General features: G+C 51.0%; 1 protein-coding gene across 2 annotated transcripts in view; it reads left to right on the forward strand.

Moving 5' to 3' along the window:
• Window positions 1–13,874, forward strand: part of ESRRB (estrogen related receptor beta) — a 186,182-nt gene that overhangs the window by 121,301 nt on the left and 51,007 nt on the right. For both annotated transcript variants that reach the window (XM_070797896.1, XM_070797895.1), the window contains exon 2: window positions 7,443–7,852. In XM_070797896.1, the coding sequence (XP_070653997.1) occupies window positions 7,443–7,852 (410 nt within the window). The remainder of the gene's footprint in view (window positions 1–7,442; window positions 7,853–13,874) is intronic.

The raw sequence follows: 13,874 nt of genomic DNA on the forward strand, positions 1-13,874 counted from the left end.
TAGAAGCCTTGATTCATGATACTTCTTTCCTCCTCACCCTCCGCCCCTCCCTTCCTTCCGCCTTCCCTCCTTTCTTCCCTCCCTCTCATGTGATAAGTCCTCATGAATCCATGTCCCAACAGGAATGCTGGGGACCTTGTCAATTACTCACATTTAGCCACGTGGTCCTCATCTTATCCCTCCAATAAAGGCTCATTCTGCATTCTCTAACATTATTTGTAAAGGAAGTTTATTCTGTTACTTTCAAGTGCCTGGCGGGCTGATTCATAACAAATAAAGCCTTGCTGGAGGATCTGAGGGTCTGCTTTAATGAACAGCTCAGTGGCTTCTGGTTAGCAAATTAATTATGGAAATGTACATAAGAGTCTCTCAAGTGTTCAGAAGCTATTTTTCTTCTGTAGAGTGGATTCCCGTTTCAGGCTTATTTATCCTCTTAATTTTCCTAACCCACTACTTTTCTCTCCTGGTAAATGGCAAGTTCCTTGTGGAATTATCCTCAGTTCTAGACTTGGTTGAGGGAAGAGCTTTGCTGGGGCTCACCCCAGGCTGCACCCAGCTGCTGGATTTTCTGGGAGGGGTTTCCTAGGAGAATCACAAGACAGACACCGTCCACTGAGAGCGTGCTGGGCCCCAGCATGTTCATTTTGCCTACATTATTGTTGTTGTTCAGTCGCTCAGTCGCGTCTGGCTCTTTGTGACCCCATGGACTGCAGCACGCCCGGCTATGCTGTGCTTCGCTATCTCCCAGAGTTGGCTCAAACGCACGTCCACTGAGTTGGTGATGCCATCCAACCATCTCATCTTCTGTCGCCCCCTCCTCCTCCGGCCCTCAATCTAGGCCCTGCTCACCCAGAACAGCCCTATGAAGGAGGTGCTGTGATGGGGCCATTTTACAGATGAGGAACCTTGAGGCCCAGAGAGGTTGACCTGTTTACTCAAAGTCAACAGCTACTATGACTGGCTCACATCAGAGCAATGGCTTGTAACCATTAAGTGACTTGGGGGCTTGTTTCTGCTCTTATAGGGCAGCCTGGCACAGAGCCAAAAGCTGATTCTGAGGGTAGCCCCTCTATGTGTGACCCCAATTCTGGCGTGTGGTGGCTGGACTCTACTCTGCAGAGGACAGAGAGCCAGGCCCTGGGCTCATCAGGCTGGCCCATCCCTCTTCCCTCCAGGAGGCTTCTTTCCTCCAGAAGCTTCTTCTGCCGGCCCACCAGCAAGTGGCCCTGAAGGGGGTAGACCCCTGGGATTCCAGCTTAAAAAACTGGTGATCGCTTTCTTGTTGATTCCCTGGAGTTTCTGTTCCTCTAGGGTTAGGGTTAGGTTCATGACAGAAGAGCTGAATGGTTTGGGTTTCTTTCAGAACTTCCAAGGTGCTGTTGGTCTCTGTACTAGGAAAACCTCCAACCCACTTTGCTGTCCAGCAAAGTGATTATCTGGCAGAGGCAGAGAGTAAGCTCAGGCATCCCAGGAGGTCAGGTCCCTCTGGGGTAAGGGCCCCACATTGGACACGAACAGGGGCAGGCCTGGGTTGGCACTGGGGGGCCATTTTAATCAGATGGTGGTGACATTGAGGCCCAGGGCAGCTCTAACTGTGTTCCTGATACGAGCTGAATTAGAGGGAAGAGAATGCCTCCGGGAACTTAGACCACTGACTATTGCTCTTTCAAAGGCAGCTCAGATGGGGCAGTGGGCCCCTCCCATAAAGTCAATAGTCATCGACCAGTTGGGAACTGGGCCCCAGCCAACCACAGATGGTGTACTCCACATGACCCTCTCCTCCCCAGGGCACAAGTGTCGACACCTCCACCTCATCCCCACGCTACGTTCTTCCTGCATCCCGTCCTGGCCACTCGCCCCATGGCCACATCCTACTGAGCCTTGGCATCCTGGCTCCAATCTCTGAGATCTTCCCTGACCCAGCCTCCCATCCTTCCAGCTGTCCGGGTTCTTCTTCCTTCTGCACTTTAGCCTCCACCCACTGGAAACTCCACCTACTCACCCTCTGGCCTTCCGTCTTCTCCCAATTCTGTGCTTTCTGACATTGTTCCATCTCCGAACGACACCCTCAGCTTCCGGGCCCTTTGCCTTCCCCCTTCCCTCCAATAGCCAAGTCAGTGATTCTTAACTAGGGGCAATTTGTCCCCCAGGGACCATCTGGCCGTGCCTGGAGGTTTGGGTTGTTGTCTCTGGGGGTGGGGATGCTACTGGCTTCCAGAGGCAAGGATGCTGCTGACCGACCTGGGGTGCACAGGCTGGCCCCCAGTGAGGAATGACCAGCCCCAAATGTCACTAATGCCTGAGCTGAGAAACGCAGGTCGAAGCTTTCCGTGTTGCTGCCTTGCAGGCTGAGTTAAGGGGCCTGGTAAGCCTCTATGCTCCTGATTTCTGTTCTCTCCTCCTCCTGCAGTTGCTGTTAAAAACTTTCTTCCTTTGGCTAGATCTCTGGACCTCACCTCCCATTCCATGGAATGAGGAAAGGCTGCCTGGGGGATGAGAGAGACCACCTCCAAACTTCCCCTCTGCACAGCCAACCTTCCCTCCCCCTTGTACTGCCTCGGCTCAGTTCTCTTCCGGGGCATCCAGATTCCTTGAGGACTTCAACCGGGTCCCCTGATCACCTGTGTTATTCCTGTAGGTTTCCAACTTAACTCCTCTGAGAATCACAGCTGCGGTGCTAAAAACAAACCAACATACAGAACCAAAAATGTAGACTTCTGGGCCCCACCTACAGGGATGAATGTTCAAAATATGACTGGGCTTCCCAGGTGGCTCAGTGGTAAAAAAAAAAAAAATCTGCCTGCCAATTCAGGAGACATAGATTCAATCACTGGGTCAGGAAGATGCCCAGAAGAAGGAAATGGTAACCCACCCCAGTATTCTTCGCTGGGAAATCCCATGGACAGAGGAGCCTGGAGGGCTACAGCTCATGGCATCGCAAAAGAGTCGGACACGGCTTATCGACTAAGCAAAAACATGGGGTCAGTCCAGGAAGCTACCTGTTCAACCAGCACCTTGGCTGACTCTGATGAAGGCTGGACCAGAATTTGAGAAAAGCTGATACTCATCTTTGGTCATCTCAACCTCTCCATCTTGATTTGCTCTTTACTATTAGCATGTAACATAGACTCACCATAGAATTCATTGTCTCCTCTGGGGAGACATGGGGAGTGGTGGATAATTATATTGGGTCAGTAGGTGGGATCAGGGTCGCTTCAGGCAAACTGGAAAGTAATTTTTAAATTTCTTAAGTTCCTTACATTCTTGACACACCTCCCCCTCATCAAAGAAGCAGATAAATTACCGCCAGTAACAACAAAAACATTCCTTCTCTGCTTCCACCACCCCTGAGTTCAAGTGGACGGTGTTGTGTAAAGGTGTGCAAGGAAGCCCCTACCCCTACCCTCTCCTCTGCCCGGGCTTCCAGAAAGATTGTCTGCCTCCCGGGCCTTTTGCAGCTCTGGCCTGTGTGGCTCCTACCACCGCCCCCCCCCCCCCCGACCCCCGCCCATGCCAGGACACTGCTCTGGGGACGTCACCAGCCACATCCTGACTGCTCACTGAAGGGGACACGTGCACTCCTGACTTCCCCCGACTTTGCGGCTGCACGTGACCTGCCGCCACCCCCCTTCTCGACGGCTGTCTTCTCTGCACGTCCACAACTCACTCTCTCTTCTCAGCTCCTCTGGCCACTACTTCTTGGCCCTTTTCTTTCCCTTTGTCTTTACGTTTTGCTTTTGAATTAAAGAGAGGTTAAGGATGGGTGGGGGGAGGGGCAGGTTTCCTGGAGGGAAAAAGAATGCAAATACAAATGAAAGAGCGAATGAATGAAACCGGACGGGAGAGGCAGCGGGGGAGCCCCTATTAGTGCGGTTTCCCACCCACCCCCGGGCTTGCTGGCGCTCTGCACACAGGTGTTTGTTTAGTGTCTGTCCTGGTGGGAGGATGAGCTTCTTGACATCATGAGCTGCGCTGGGCATGTCCTCCTATCTGGTCAGCCTTTGGCACCCTGGTGCCCGGAGTACATGTTGAAGCTCCTTGGCATAGACATTCTGCTGCTGCTACTGCTGCTAAGTCGCTTCAGTCGTGTCTGACTCTGCACGACCCCACAGACGGCAGCCCACCAGGCTCCCCCATCCCTGGGATTCTCCAGGCAAGAACACTGGAGTGGGTTGCCATTTCCTTCTCAAATGCATGAAAGTGAAAAGTGAAAGGGAATTCGCTCAGTCGTGTCCGACTCTTAGCGACCCCATGGACTGCAGCCCACCAGTCTCCTCCTGGGGCCAAAATAAGGGTCACCGAAAGGAGAAGCCTGCAGGAATGAAATCATCAGACTCTCAGCTGGAGCCCAGGCTCTAAATTAGTGGCTGGATTTCTGTCCCAACTCTGAGGTGAGGGGCAAGTTTGCTTCCTTCTCAGTCCTAGAGTCACTTGGCCAGGGCCTGGAGGCGGTGGCCTGGACAGGGTGCATCTTAGCTGTTCAGCCCACTAAAGACTGCTTTGTGCCTGTGCCCCTTGAAGCCTTCAAGGAGAGGGCTAGGAGGGAAAACCAAGGCTTAGGGCATGAAACCGCTGCCTGGCCTGGGTGTCCATCAGGGCTGGCTGAGCCGTGGGGTTGGGGAAGAAACTTGGAAAATTGTTCACTGGACGTAGCTGTAGAGCTCTCCAACTGCTTCCCTTGGGCACGAGCTTCTTGTACACCCGAGAGACAGACCTGAAGTGGGTGGTATATAAAATGTGCTCACTAAGTAGCAGTTGCGATAATTACTGTTGACTTCAAATGTGTCTTCCAAAACCTCTGGGGCACTCGTAAGCCTGAGGGAGGAGGGCTTGGGTCTGGGAGCTGACTTGTCCTGCAGTGTTCGTCACAGCAGGCCTGGGATGTTTCTGGGAACGGCAGGGCCCTAACGCTTGCCCCTTGGGAAAAAAGCCATGACAAACCTAGACAGCATGTTAAAAAGCAGAGACATCGCTTTGCCAACAAAGGTCCCTATAGTTAAAGCTGTGGTTTTTCCAGTAGTCACGTACGGATGTGAGAGTTGGATCATAAAGCTGAGTGCCGAAGAATTGATGCTTTTGAACTGTGGTGCTGGAGAAGACTCTTGAGAGTCCCTTGGACTGCAAGGAGATCCAACTAGTCCATCCTAAAGGAGATCAGTCCTGAATATTCATTGGAAGGACTGATGGTGAAGCCGAAACTCCAGTACTTTGGCCACCTGATCCAAAGAACTGACTCACTGGAAAAGACCCTGATGCTGGGAAAGATTGAGGGCAGGAGGAGAAGGGGGTGACAGAGGATAAGATGGTTAGAGGGCATCACCAACTCAGTGGACATGCGTTTGAGCCAACTCTGGGAGATAGCGAAGCACAGCATAGCCGGGCGTGCTGCAGTCCATGGGGTCGCAAAGTCAGACATGACTTAGCCTCTGAACAACAAAGCAGCAGTGGGAGGGGATTATAAAGGTAAGAGCATCTAGTCCACTCTCCCTGCAGGCCCAGCGCAAGGGCATCGTAGGGGGTGAACCCACAGGCGCCTCTGTGCCTGCTCAGGCCGATGGGGTTTCCTGAGGACACGCCAGGGACCTGCTGATAGATGGACGGGAGGCAGGTGACCATGTGGAGCCTGGGGACATGACAGGGCACCAGTCAGAGGTGTAAGGGAACCTGGAGCTAGCGGAAGAAGTGTCTCAGAAGACTCAGGAGTATTCAGTTTGAAACCAGAGAGACCTGAGAGCCTCTATCTTCAAACACTACATTCCAGTAGATAATAAACTTCTTGACAGTAGGAGCCTTTTAGGGATCTTTTATCCTTCTTATCAGAGAGAGCTCCCAGCTTCTGATTAGAACTGTCTGTGGGGCAATGCCTCCGGACACGTTCAAGTGTAGACGGATGGAACAGCCCTCTGGGAGGGGCAGTGACTATGAGATCATTGGTGGGACCGGGAACAAGGGAGGCCCCTCCCCATTGTGACTGCCTTGGGTGTTGTGGCTAAGTGTGGCCAAGGTTGTGTTGTGAGGGTGGGCTTTGTGGGTGTGATAGGAGAGCCCTTCCCAACTCGGGGACCAATGCTTTCTTCAGTGAGCTGCTCAGAAAACAGGGGGCTCCCTCTGAGCATCACTGGAGGTAGGACTCCAGCACTGGCACTCCCAGCTCCTCCAGCACTGGGACCCTCCCTCCCTCCCAGCCGGGACATCTTCCCATGAACGGGGCTGTACTCCCACCCTCTCCAGCCCCCTTCATTCTCCAGGACCTTTCCTTCTTAACTTCCACCTGCTGCTCAGGCATCTGCCGTGGCCTCCTCTGTACCTCCACCAGGTGAGGCCAGGACATGGACAGATGGACAGCTGGACCCTGACCCAGCCTCCTGACTCCAGGGCCTGCCTGGCCCAGAGCTCTTGAGTGTGGGCTGTGGCTGGGCTTCCCTGAGTGCACTTCCCTGCCCTTCACTCTTCTCGCTCACATGGGAGAGAAGCCCCTCCCCTGGTCCTGGGGGTCATACTTCGCCTGCCTTCCCACCCACCCATCGTGGTTCTGGGAGGAGGGATTTTCCTTATGGGAAATGTTTTATGACCCTTTGTGGTGATCCTGCCTTGCTGTTCTTGCTCCTTTGACTCTCCAGTGAGGCAGGGGCGCTTAGAGGTGGAAACTTACGGTTAAGAATCAGCGAGGTGATGCTCAGAGTTGGGGTTGGAGGGCTCCCTCGTGTTGCATGATGGAGGCACAGTCTCTTGAGGGGGAGGCCAACCTCTTCTGGGGCGATAGAGGGGAATGAGAGAGGGGGCCTTGGGGCCACCCTCCAGATGTGCCCCGGTGCAGAGGGGGTCCCCAGGGGGCAGCCAATTTGGCTGATGCCTTAGCCACAAGCCCTGCCTCTTGCCCTGGTCAGGTGACGTGGCACCTCTGGTCCCAGTCTCAGTGATGGTGGCCTTCGGGGGAAGCTCCGAGGCTGGGTTACCTGCTGCCCCAGGGTCGGGGTGGGGATGGGGAGTGGATCAGGTGAACTGGGTCATCGGATCTGGTTCTGAGGGTGTCTGGTCCGAGAGCTGTTGCCTTCGGACTTCAAATCTATTACTGTTGCGTGGGAAGCTTGGCCAGATATTTTGGCTGAAGGTTACCACGTTTTTCACCCTTTAGACTAGCAGTTTGCAGAGGGTGGGGTGCCTCATCTGAAGTTGATCAAACAGAGTTTTCATTTTGAGGACTCAGAGGGTTCTGGGGGGTAATGCCAGAAACTCACTGTGGCCTGTGCCGTTTTTTCCTTTTCCCCCCAGCCCAATTGACCTCTCCCCCACCCCCGCCAGCATTTTATCTCACCAATACCTAGCATAAGGCCCCTCCCAGCCACCCCACCCACCCGGTGCCCGGAGCCCAGAGCTAATTCCTGGGGACGTCACAGGCACCGCACCCTCTCCGAGCTGACTCCTGCTCTCTCTGTCCCCAGGCTGCTGAACAGGATGTCCGCAGACGACCGGCACCTGGGCTCCAGCTGCGGCTCCTTCATCAAGACCGAGCCGTCCAGCCCGTCCTCGGGGATTGATGCCCTCAGCCACCACAGCCCCAGCGGCTCGTCGGACGCCAGCGGCGGTTTCGGTCTAGCCCTGGGCGCCCACGCCAACGGTCTGGACTCGCCGCCCATGTTCGCGGGCGCCGGGCTGGGAGGCACCCCGTGCCGCAAGGGCTACGAGGACTGTGCCGGAGGCCTCATGGAGGACTCGGCCATCAAGTGCGAGTACATGCTCAACGCCATCCCCAAGCGCCTGTGCCTCGTGTGCGGGGACATCGCCTCCGGCTACCACTACGGCGTGGCCTCCTGCGAGGCCTGCAAGGCTTTCTTCAAGAGGACCATCCAAGGTACGGGGCCGCCGGCCGGGCCGGGGAGGGGTGGGGGTGCGGCCCGGCAGGGAGCCAGTGATCCCCCAGAGCCAGCTGCCGGCGCAGGTCTGGGCGCCTCTGAATGCCAGGTTCTGGAGACTCTCCTTTCGGTCTCCCCAGGGCTTCTCATCCTGGGATTCTGGATGTGGGCTCTAACTAGCAGGCTGTTGTTGAAATGGCATTCCGCCCCTTAGGGGACCCCGGAAGATCTGCACAAATGCCTAGGTGTGCCTAGGATGGGAAACACTGTCCAATGTGTGACCCTAAAGAGCTGATTTTAGGGGGGAAAATGTTAGCAGCCCTATTTGCCCTGCAATTCCAGACCTCTTGAACTGTAATGGGTCTCTCGTTTTGTTCCCTGGTGGCTCAGACGGTAAAGCATCTGCCTACAGTGCAGGAGACCTGGGTTCAATCCCTGGGTTGGGAAGATCATCTGGAGAAGGAAATGACAACCCACTCCATTATTCTGGCCTGGAAAATCCCACAGATGGAGGAGCCTCGTAGGCTACAGTCCATGGGGTTGCAAAGAGTCAGACTCAGCTGAGTAACTTCACTTTCACTTTGTAATTGCGCAAGTGGACTGTGACTACCCTCTTCATCTTTAAAGAGTCAGGGAAGAGCAAGGGGATCTCCCCCTGCCGCCCACCCCCCCACTGCACCCTGACCACTCATCCTGTCCCATCCCGGAGTGGCCCATCTTTGAGGGCTTTTCACAAAGTGTGTGCGTATCGGCTGAGTCATGTTCCGAAGGCCATGGGGTGGCTGCCTCTCTCAATGGGTGGGAAAGAGCCCTCCAGGTCTGAGAAGTGAGTCCTAGGTAAATAGGGGATAATGATGGCTGCGCATGGTAACCAAGATTCTTACTACAGTAGGTCACAGGTAGAGCCCTTGCTTCATGCATCCCACTGACTATCTGTGAGTTCGTACTAAGTGCCAGCCTGACGCTAGGATAGACCAAAAGCCCTGCTCGTGGAGGTCACTGAGATGAGCAGATGCTGTCCCCTGGGGACAGAGACTGCAGACCAGACTAGAGAAAACTCAGGGGTGCTTTCCTGTCCCTGCCCTGCCTGGCGGTCCGGGGGTATCCTCCCTTGCCCTCCTCCCCTATTTCTCTTTTAGAAGAGGCAAGCTGAGCTTCCATGGATGATTCTTGGCTTGTTCAGTCAACAAGTATTTGCTTAAATTTCTTGTGAGAAGTTATTTATTAAACTAATTAAGGGTCCTAGGATGTTTCCAGTTTAACGTGTTAGTTGAAACGGCGTGTTGACCTGTCCAACTGCTGGGTGGGCTTCTGGGTCGCACAGCTCCATCCCTTACCTTACTGCTCAGTGCCCTTGGGGGCTGCCTCAGTTTCTCTGCTTTAGTTTGTTCCCAGGAAAGGTGAGATGGTGTCATGGCTACCTCACATAGAGCTGTTAAAAAGAGGCTTAATTATATACTATATATATATATATAATGCATTGTATGTATTATATATAAAAAATACATTATATATGATGCATTATATATATATAAAGCACATATGTAAGTAATGCATTATATATATATGTGTGTGTGTGTGTATATATATATATAGAGAGAGAGAGAGAGAGAGAGCACTTATGTTTTGGCCTGGCACTTAGTAAGTACTAAATAAATGTCTGCAGTTATTATTTTCACTTTCCTAGTATCCCTTAAGACACTATTACTTAGACAACAGACATAATCTGTTTTATCTTACAAAGCAGGTTTTTGTAATCTCATTAATTTAAAGAGTGCAATTATTATTTTAACTTAACAGGATTTAAACCATTTTAGCTATAGATAAATTTCTTTATTAAATGGACCCTTTAAAAATATAAGCATGGCAAATATGCAAATAGTACATAGGAAGTTTTTACTGTTTTATTCCAACAGTAAAAAAGTAAGTTTTCCTAGAACCCCAGGCCCCCAGTTCCCTGTACCTTTCCCAGAAGGAGCGTGGTACCAACTTCTCTCAGCAAATACTGACGGAACCCTTTTCTGTCCGGCACTGCGCTAGCCTTCAGCACCGTGAATGGATGTATGCTGGTCCCTGCTAGCTTCACATCCCCCAGTCTGGGAAGAGGCCCTGGAATTTCTAGATGTGAAAAGCACTATATGCAGTTCTAAGTCTCAGCCAGGCTTGAAAACCCCCAGTTCAATATCCAATTAATATCATTGGATATTGGAAGGATAAACATGAGATGTTTAAAACAATTTAAGCCACTGAAAGAGCAGTGTTTTTCTTCTAAAATTGGGATGTAATCTTGGTAAGATTGCCACTATTTTAGACTCCTGAAGGTCAGTTTTTGAAAAATTGTCTTTTAAGAGACAATTACATTTTCTTCTCTCCTTATTCCTTAATGTGCTGGAGAATTCTGGATCAAGTTTTCTGAAAGCAGAGGCTGGTGTCGACTCAAGAATCCTGCTACACCCTCGACAGCAACCTGGGTGTTAAGAACATTCTCAGCAAGGGCCCACAGGAAGGATTTGTAAATAGTCTTCATTATTTGCTCCCACGAATAGGATAACGATCTTTTCCTAGAAGCCCAAAGACAAACAGAGCATTTAGTGCCATCGGAACTGGCCTGCTCTTGTCCCTTTTCTTAGTCACAGGAAGAGTTATTCATTTTCAACCAGAAAGACATATATGTTTGGAACAGGGACTGTCCATCTAAAGCTGATGGATTGCTCTGGCTATTTCATCAATTCTTTGATTTTGTTCTAACAAAGATTTTGATTTTGTTGTTTCTGAGCATAACAGTTGTAGGAAATTTAGAGATATGGGGAAAATATAAAGAGGAAACAAATTACCTACAATTGGACAACCCCAGAGATGAGCTTAGAACCAAGAGAGCATTAATTGAGTCCCTGCGCTGAGTTAGGGGCTTCCCTGGTGGCTCAGAGGGATAAAGAGTCTGCCTGCAATGTGGAAGACCTGGGTTCAATCCCTGGGTTGGGAAGATCCCCTGGAGAAGGAAATGGCAACCCACTCCAGTATTCTTGCCTGGAGAAGCCCCAGGGACAGAGGAGCCTGGTGAACTACAGTCCATAGGGTCACAAAGAGCTGGACACAACTGAGCGACTTGACTTTTCTTTACTTTCCTGAGTAAGGAGCTTCAGGGAGAGACACAGAGTACCTGCCCTCTAGATGCCGGAATCAAAGGTTTAGAGCAGGCGAGGCTACAGGCATTGCCTTAGGCTGCCAGCCCAGGGCATAGTCTCCTAAGCACCTCCCTAGTTAAGGAGGATGTTCAGGCCATTTTGAACAGGGCCTTTAGTCACATGCAATAATAATCCATTTACAAAGTAAATGCCAGGACAGGTCTGAAAATCATGCTAGCTCACAGCCTCCCTTCCCTCTTTAGGTTCCTTCCATCTGCTCCATTCAGTGGTTACACTGAATTTGGACAATAGAAGAAATTTATGGGAACCAAGGAGTCACAAGAGACTTAGGGAGAAAGCCCTCAGAATCCCATTCCCTGCCTACAAATATTTACTGAGCCCTCACTGCTTACTGGGCTCTCAGTACTCTGCGCCGTGCTGGGGCTGCCTCTTTGGGGATGGGGGAGGTGGGCAAAGTGCAGTTTGCAGGCAGCTTTCTGCTTTTGTGAATCGAGCCGTCTTAGAACCTGTTTGTTTACATATTGTCTCTGTGTTGGTGCTTTGGTAGAGTAGTAGTCAGACCTTCAGGCCACAAAGCATAAAGGATTTACATTTTTCTGACTTTTTGCGGCGGGGTGGGGAGGGCGGTGGGGGGGACTTACAACCCCCTGCACTTTGGCATTAGGTCCCTCATAGGTCTTCTGCTCTGTGAACTTGATGGTTAGGCAGAATCTGGTTAGACAGATCAATTTTTCCTTGAGTGTGCTGGCATCCCCAGGCTTATCCATCAAGTCCCTGAATTTGGACAATATGAGTCGGCCTGTGAGAGATGGAGCCCCTTTCTGTGGCTGGCCCACACAGGTTTCTGGGCTGTGGTACTGACCCACAGTAGTGAAAACCTTTGTCATGAGTACTGCAGTGGTGAGGGGCCCTTTTGAGGGACCACCCAGGCGTCCATGCTAAGCTGTACCTCCAAACCCTGACCCTCTCAGCAAGGACCCTGCTTTCTGTTCCGCTGATTGCCCCTCCGTGTGCTCCTGCGAAGCTTCTGCATGCGGATGATACTTCCTACACTGTACCGTCACTGCTGTTGGTCATCTGCTTCCCCGGCATCTCCTGAGGCATTACATTTATCTCGATTTTTCCGCCGAGCCCCATGCCGTTCCACAGTACCTGGCCTGTAGGAAGTTCTCAATGTGTCTGAGTAGAAGGCAATCCCTGAAGTGATCTCTCATTTTCCCAATGAGGGCAAACCAAAGACACTTGGCTAATGTGTATATGTAAGCCTTTAGGATCTAGATAAAATAGTCACGTTTACTTATAAGCATGCTTGTTTGTTATGCTTGCATATTTTCAGTCACATTCTGTAAGACCATGTATTCTTTTTTGAAAAACCTTTTCCTTTTCAAAAGGCAGGGTTTACCCAAAGTTTCGCATGACTCTTTGATGAAAGTGTCTTTGCCTTCTCCAGAGCCACTTTCTGAGTTGAGTTGCTCAGCGTGGTGTTTCAGAGCACACTTCCTTCCACCTCTGTTCCACACACTCCATCTCTGTTATGGGAGATTTTGTGAGCCTGGATATGCTGCCGTCTCTCAAAGTTCTATTTGGAGCCCTAAGTACATTTCCTAGATCATTAGGATAGTTCTTTTTCAGTTGTGTCAGTTTTAAAAAATTGAAATACGGTTAATTTACGATGTTGTGTTAGTTTCAAGTGTACAGCAAAATGATTCAGTTAAACACATATATTCTTTTTCAGATTCTTCCCCATTGCTAACTGCAAAGTCACTTCAGTCGTGTCCGACTCTGTGCGACCCCATAGACGGCAGCCCACCAGGCTCCCCCGTCCCTGGGATTCACCAGGCAAGAACACTGGAGTGGGTTGCCATTTCCTTCTCCAATGCATGAAAGTGAAAAGTGAAAGTGAAGTCGCTCAGTCGTGTCCGATTCTTAGCGACCCCATGGACTGCAGCCTACTAGGCTCCTCCATCCATGGGATTTTCCAGGCAAGAGTACTGGAGTGGGGGGGCCGTTGCCTTCTCCTCTGCCCCAGTATAGGTGATTATATTAAGCATAGTTCCCTGTGCTAGGTAGTAAGTCTGTCGTTACGTATTTTATATAGTTAGGGCTTCCCAGCTGGTACTAGTGGTAAAGAACCCACCTGCCAGTGCAGGAGACGTAAGAGATGCAGGTTCAATCCCTGGGTTGGGAAGATCCCCTGGAGGAGGGCTCAGCAACCTACTCCAGTTTTCTTGCCTGGAGAATCCCACAGACAGAGGAGCCTGGCTGGCTACAGTCCATGGGGTCTCTCAGAGTTGGACATGACTAAGTGACTTAGCACGCAAAAAAGTAGTTGAGTCAATTTATAATTATGGTTTCCACAACATATCAGGTACCTACTGCTTTTCACTCTCAGTGTTTGCTATTGTGACTCCTATTCCTGGGAATAACTAAAATTGTTTTAAATTTCTTCCTGCCTTTGTTATTGATTTAGTCGGGTGACAGGCCTTAATTGGGGTCTTCTTGGGGCAATGGGTCTCCTCAAATTGCTGTTCAGTGTGAAGTGACTGACACAGCACCTCTGATATGAGAGACACCTCACAAAGACCCAGATATAAAGCAACTTGCTATTTTCTAAAGAGCAATGTTTGAGGGGACCTGCTGCCTTACATCGAAGCTTGTGAAGCAGTTGCTTGGTTCTTTCGTGAAACTTTATGGAGTCCCAACCTTTGTGCCAGGAGCTGAAGACAAAGCCATGGGCCCTACTCTGTAGACTTGTATTCTAGGTAAGGGTAAGCAAGACAGTAAATATCAGATCAGATCAGATCAGTCACTCAGTCATGTCTAACTCTTTGCGACCCCATGAATCACAGCACGCCAGGCCTCCCTGTCCATCACC

Source organism: Bos indicus, chromosome 10, assembly GCF_029378745.1.
Source record: "Bos indicus isolate NIAB-ARS_2022 breed Sahiwal x Tharparkar chromosome 10, NIAB-ARS_B.indTharparkar_mat_pri_1.0, whole genome shotgun sequence".
In the NCBI taxonomy this organism is placed as follows: domain Eukaryota; kingdom Metazoa; phylum Chordata; class Mammalia; order Artiodactyla; family Bovidae; genus Bos; species Bos indicus.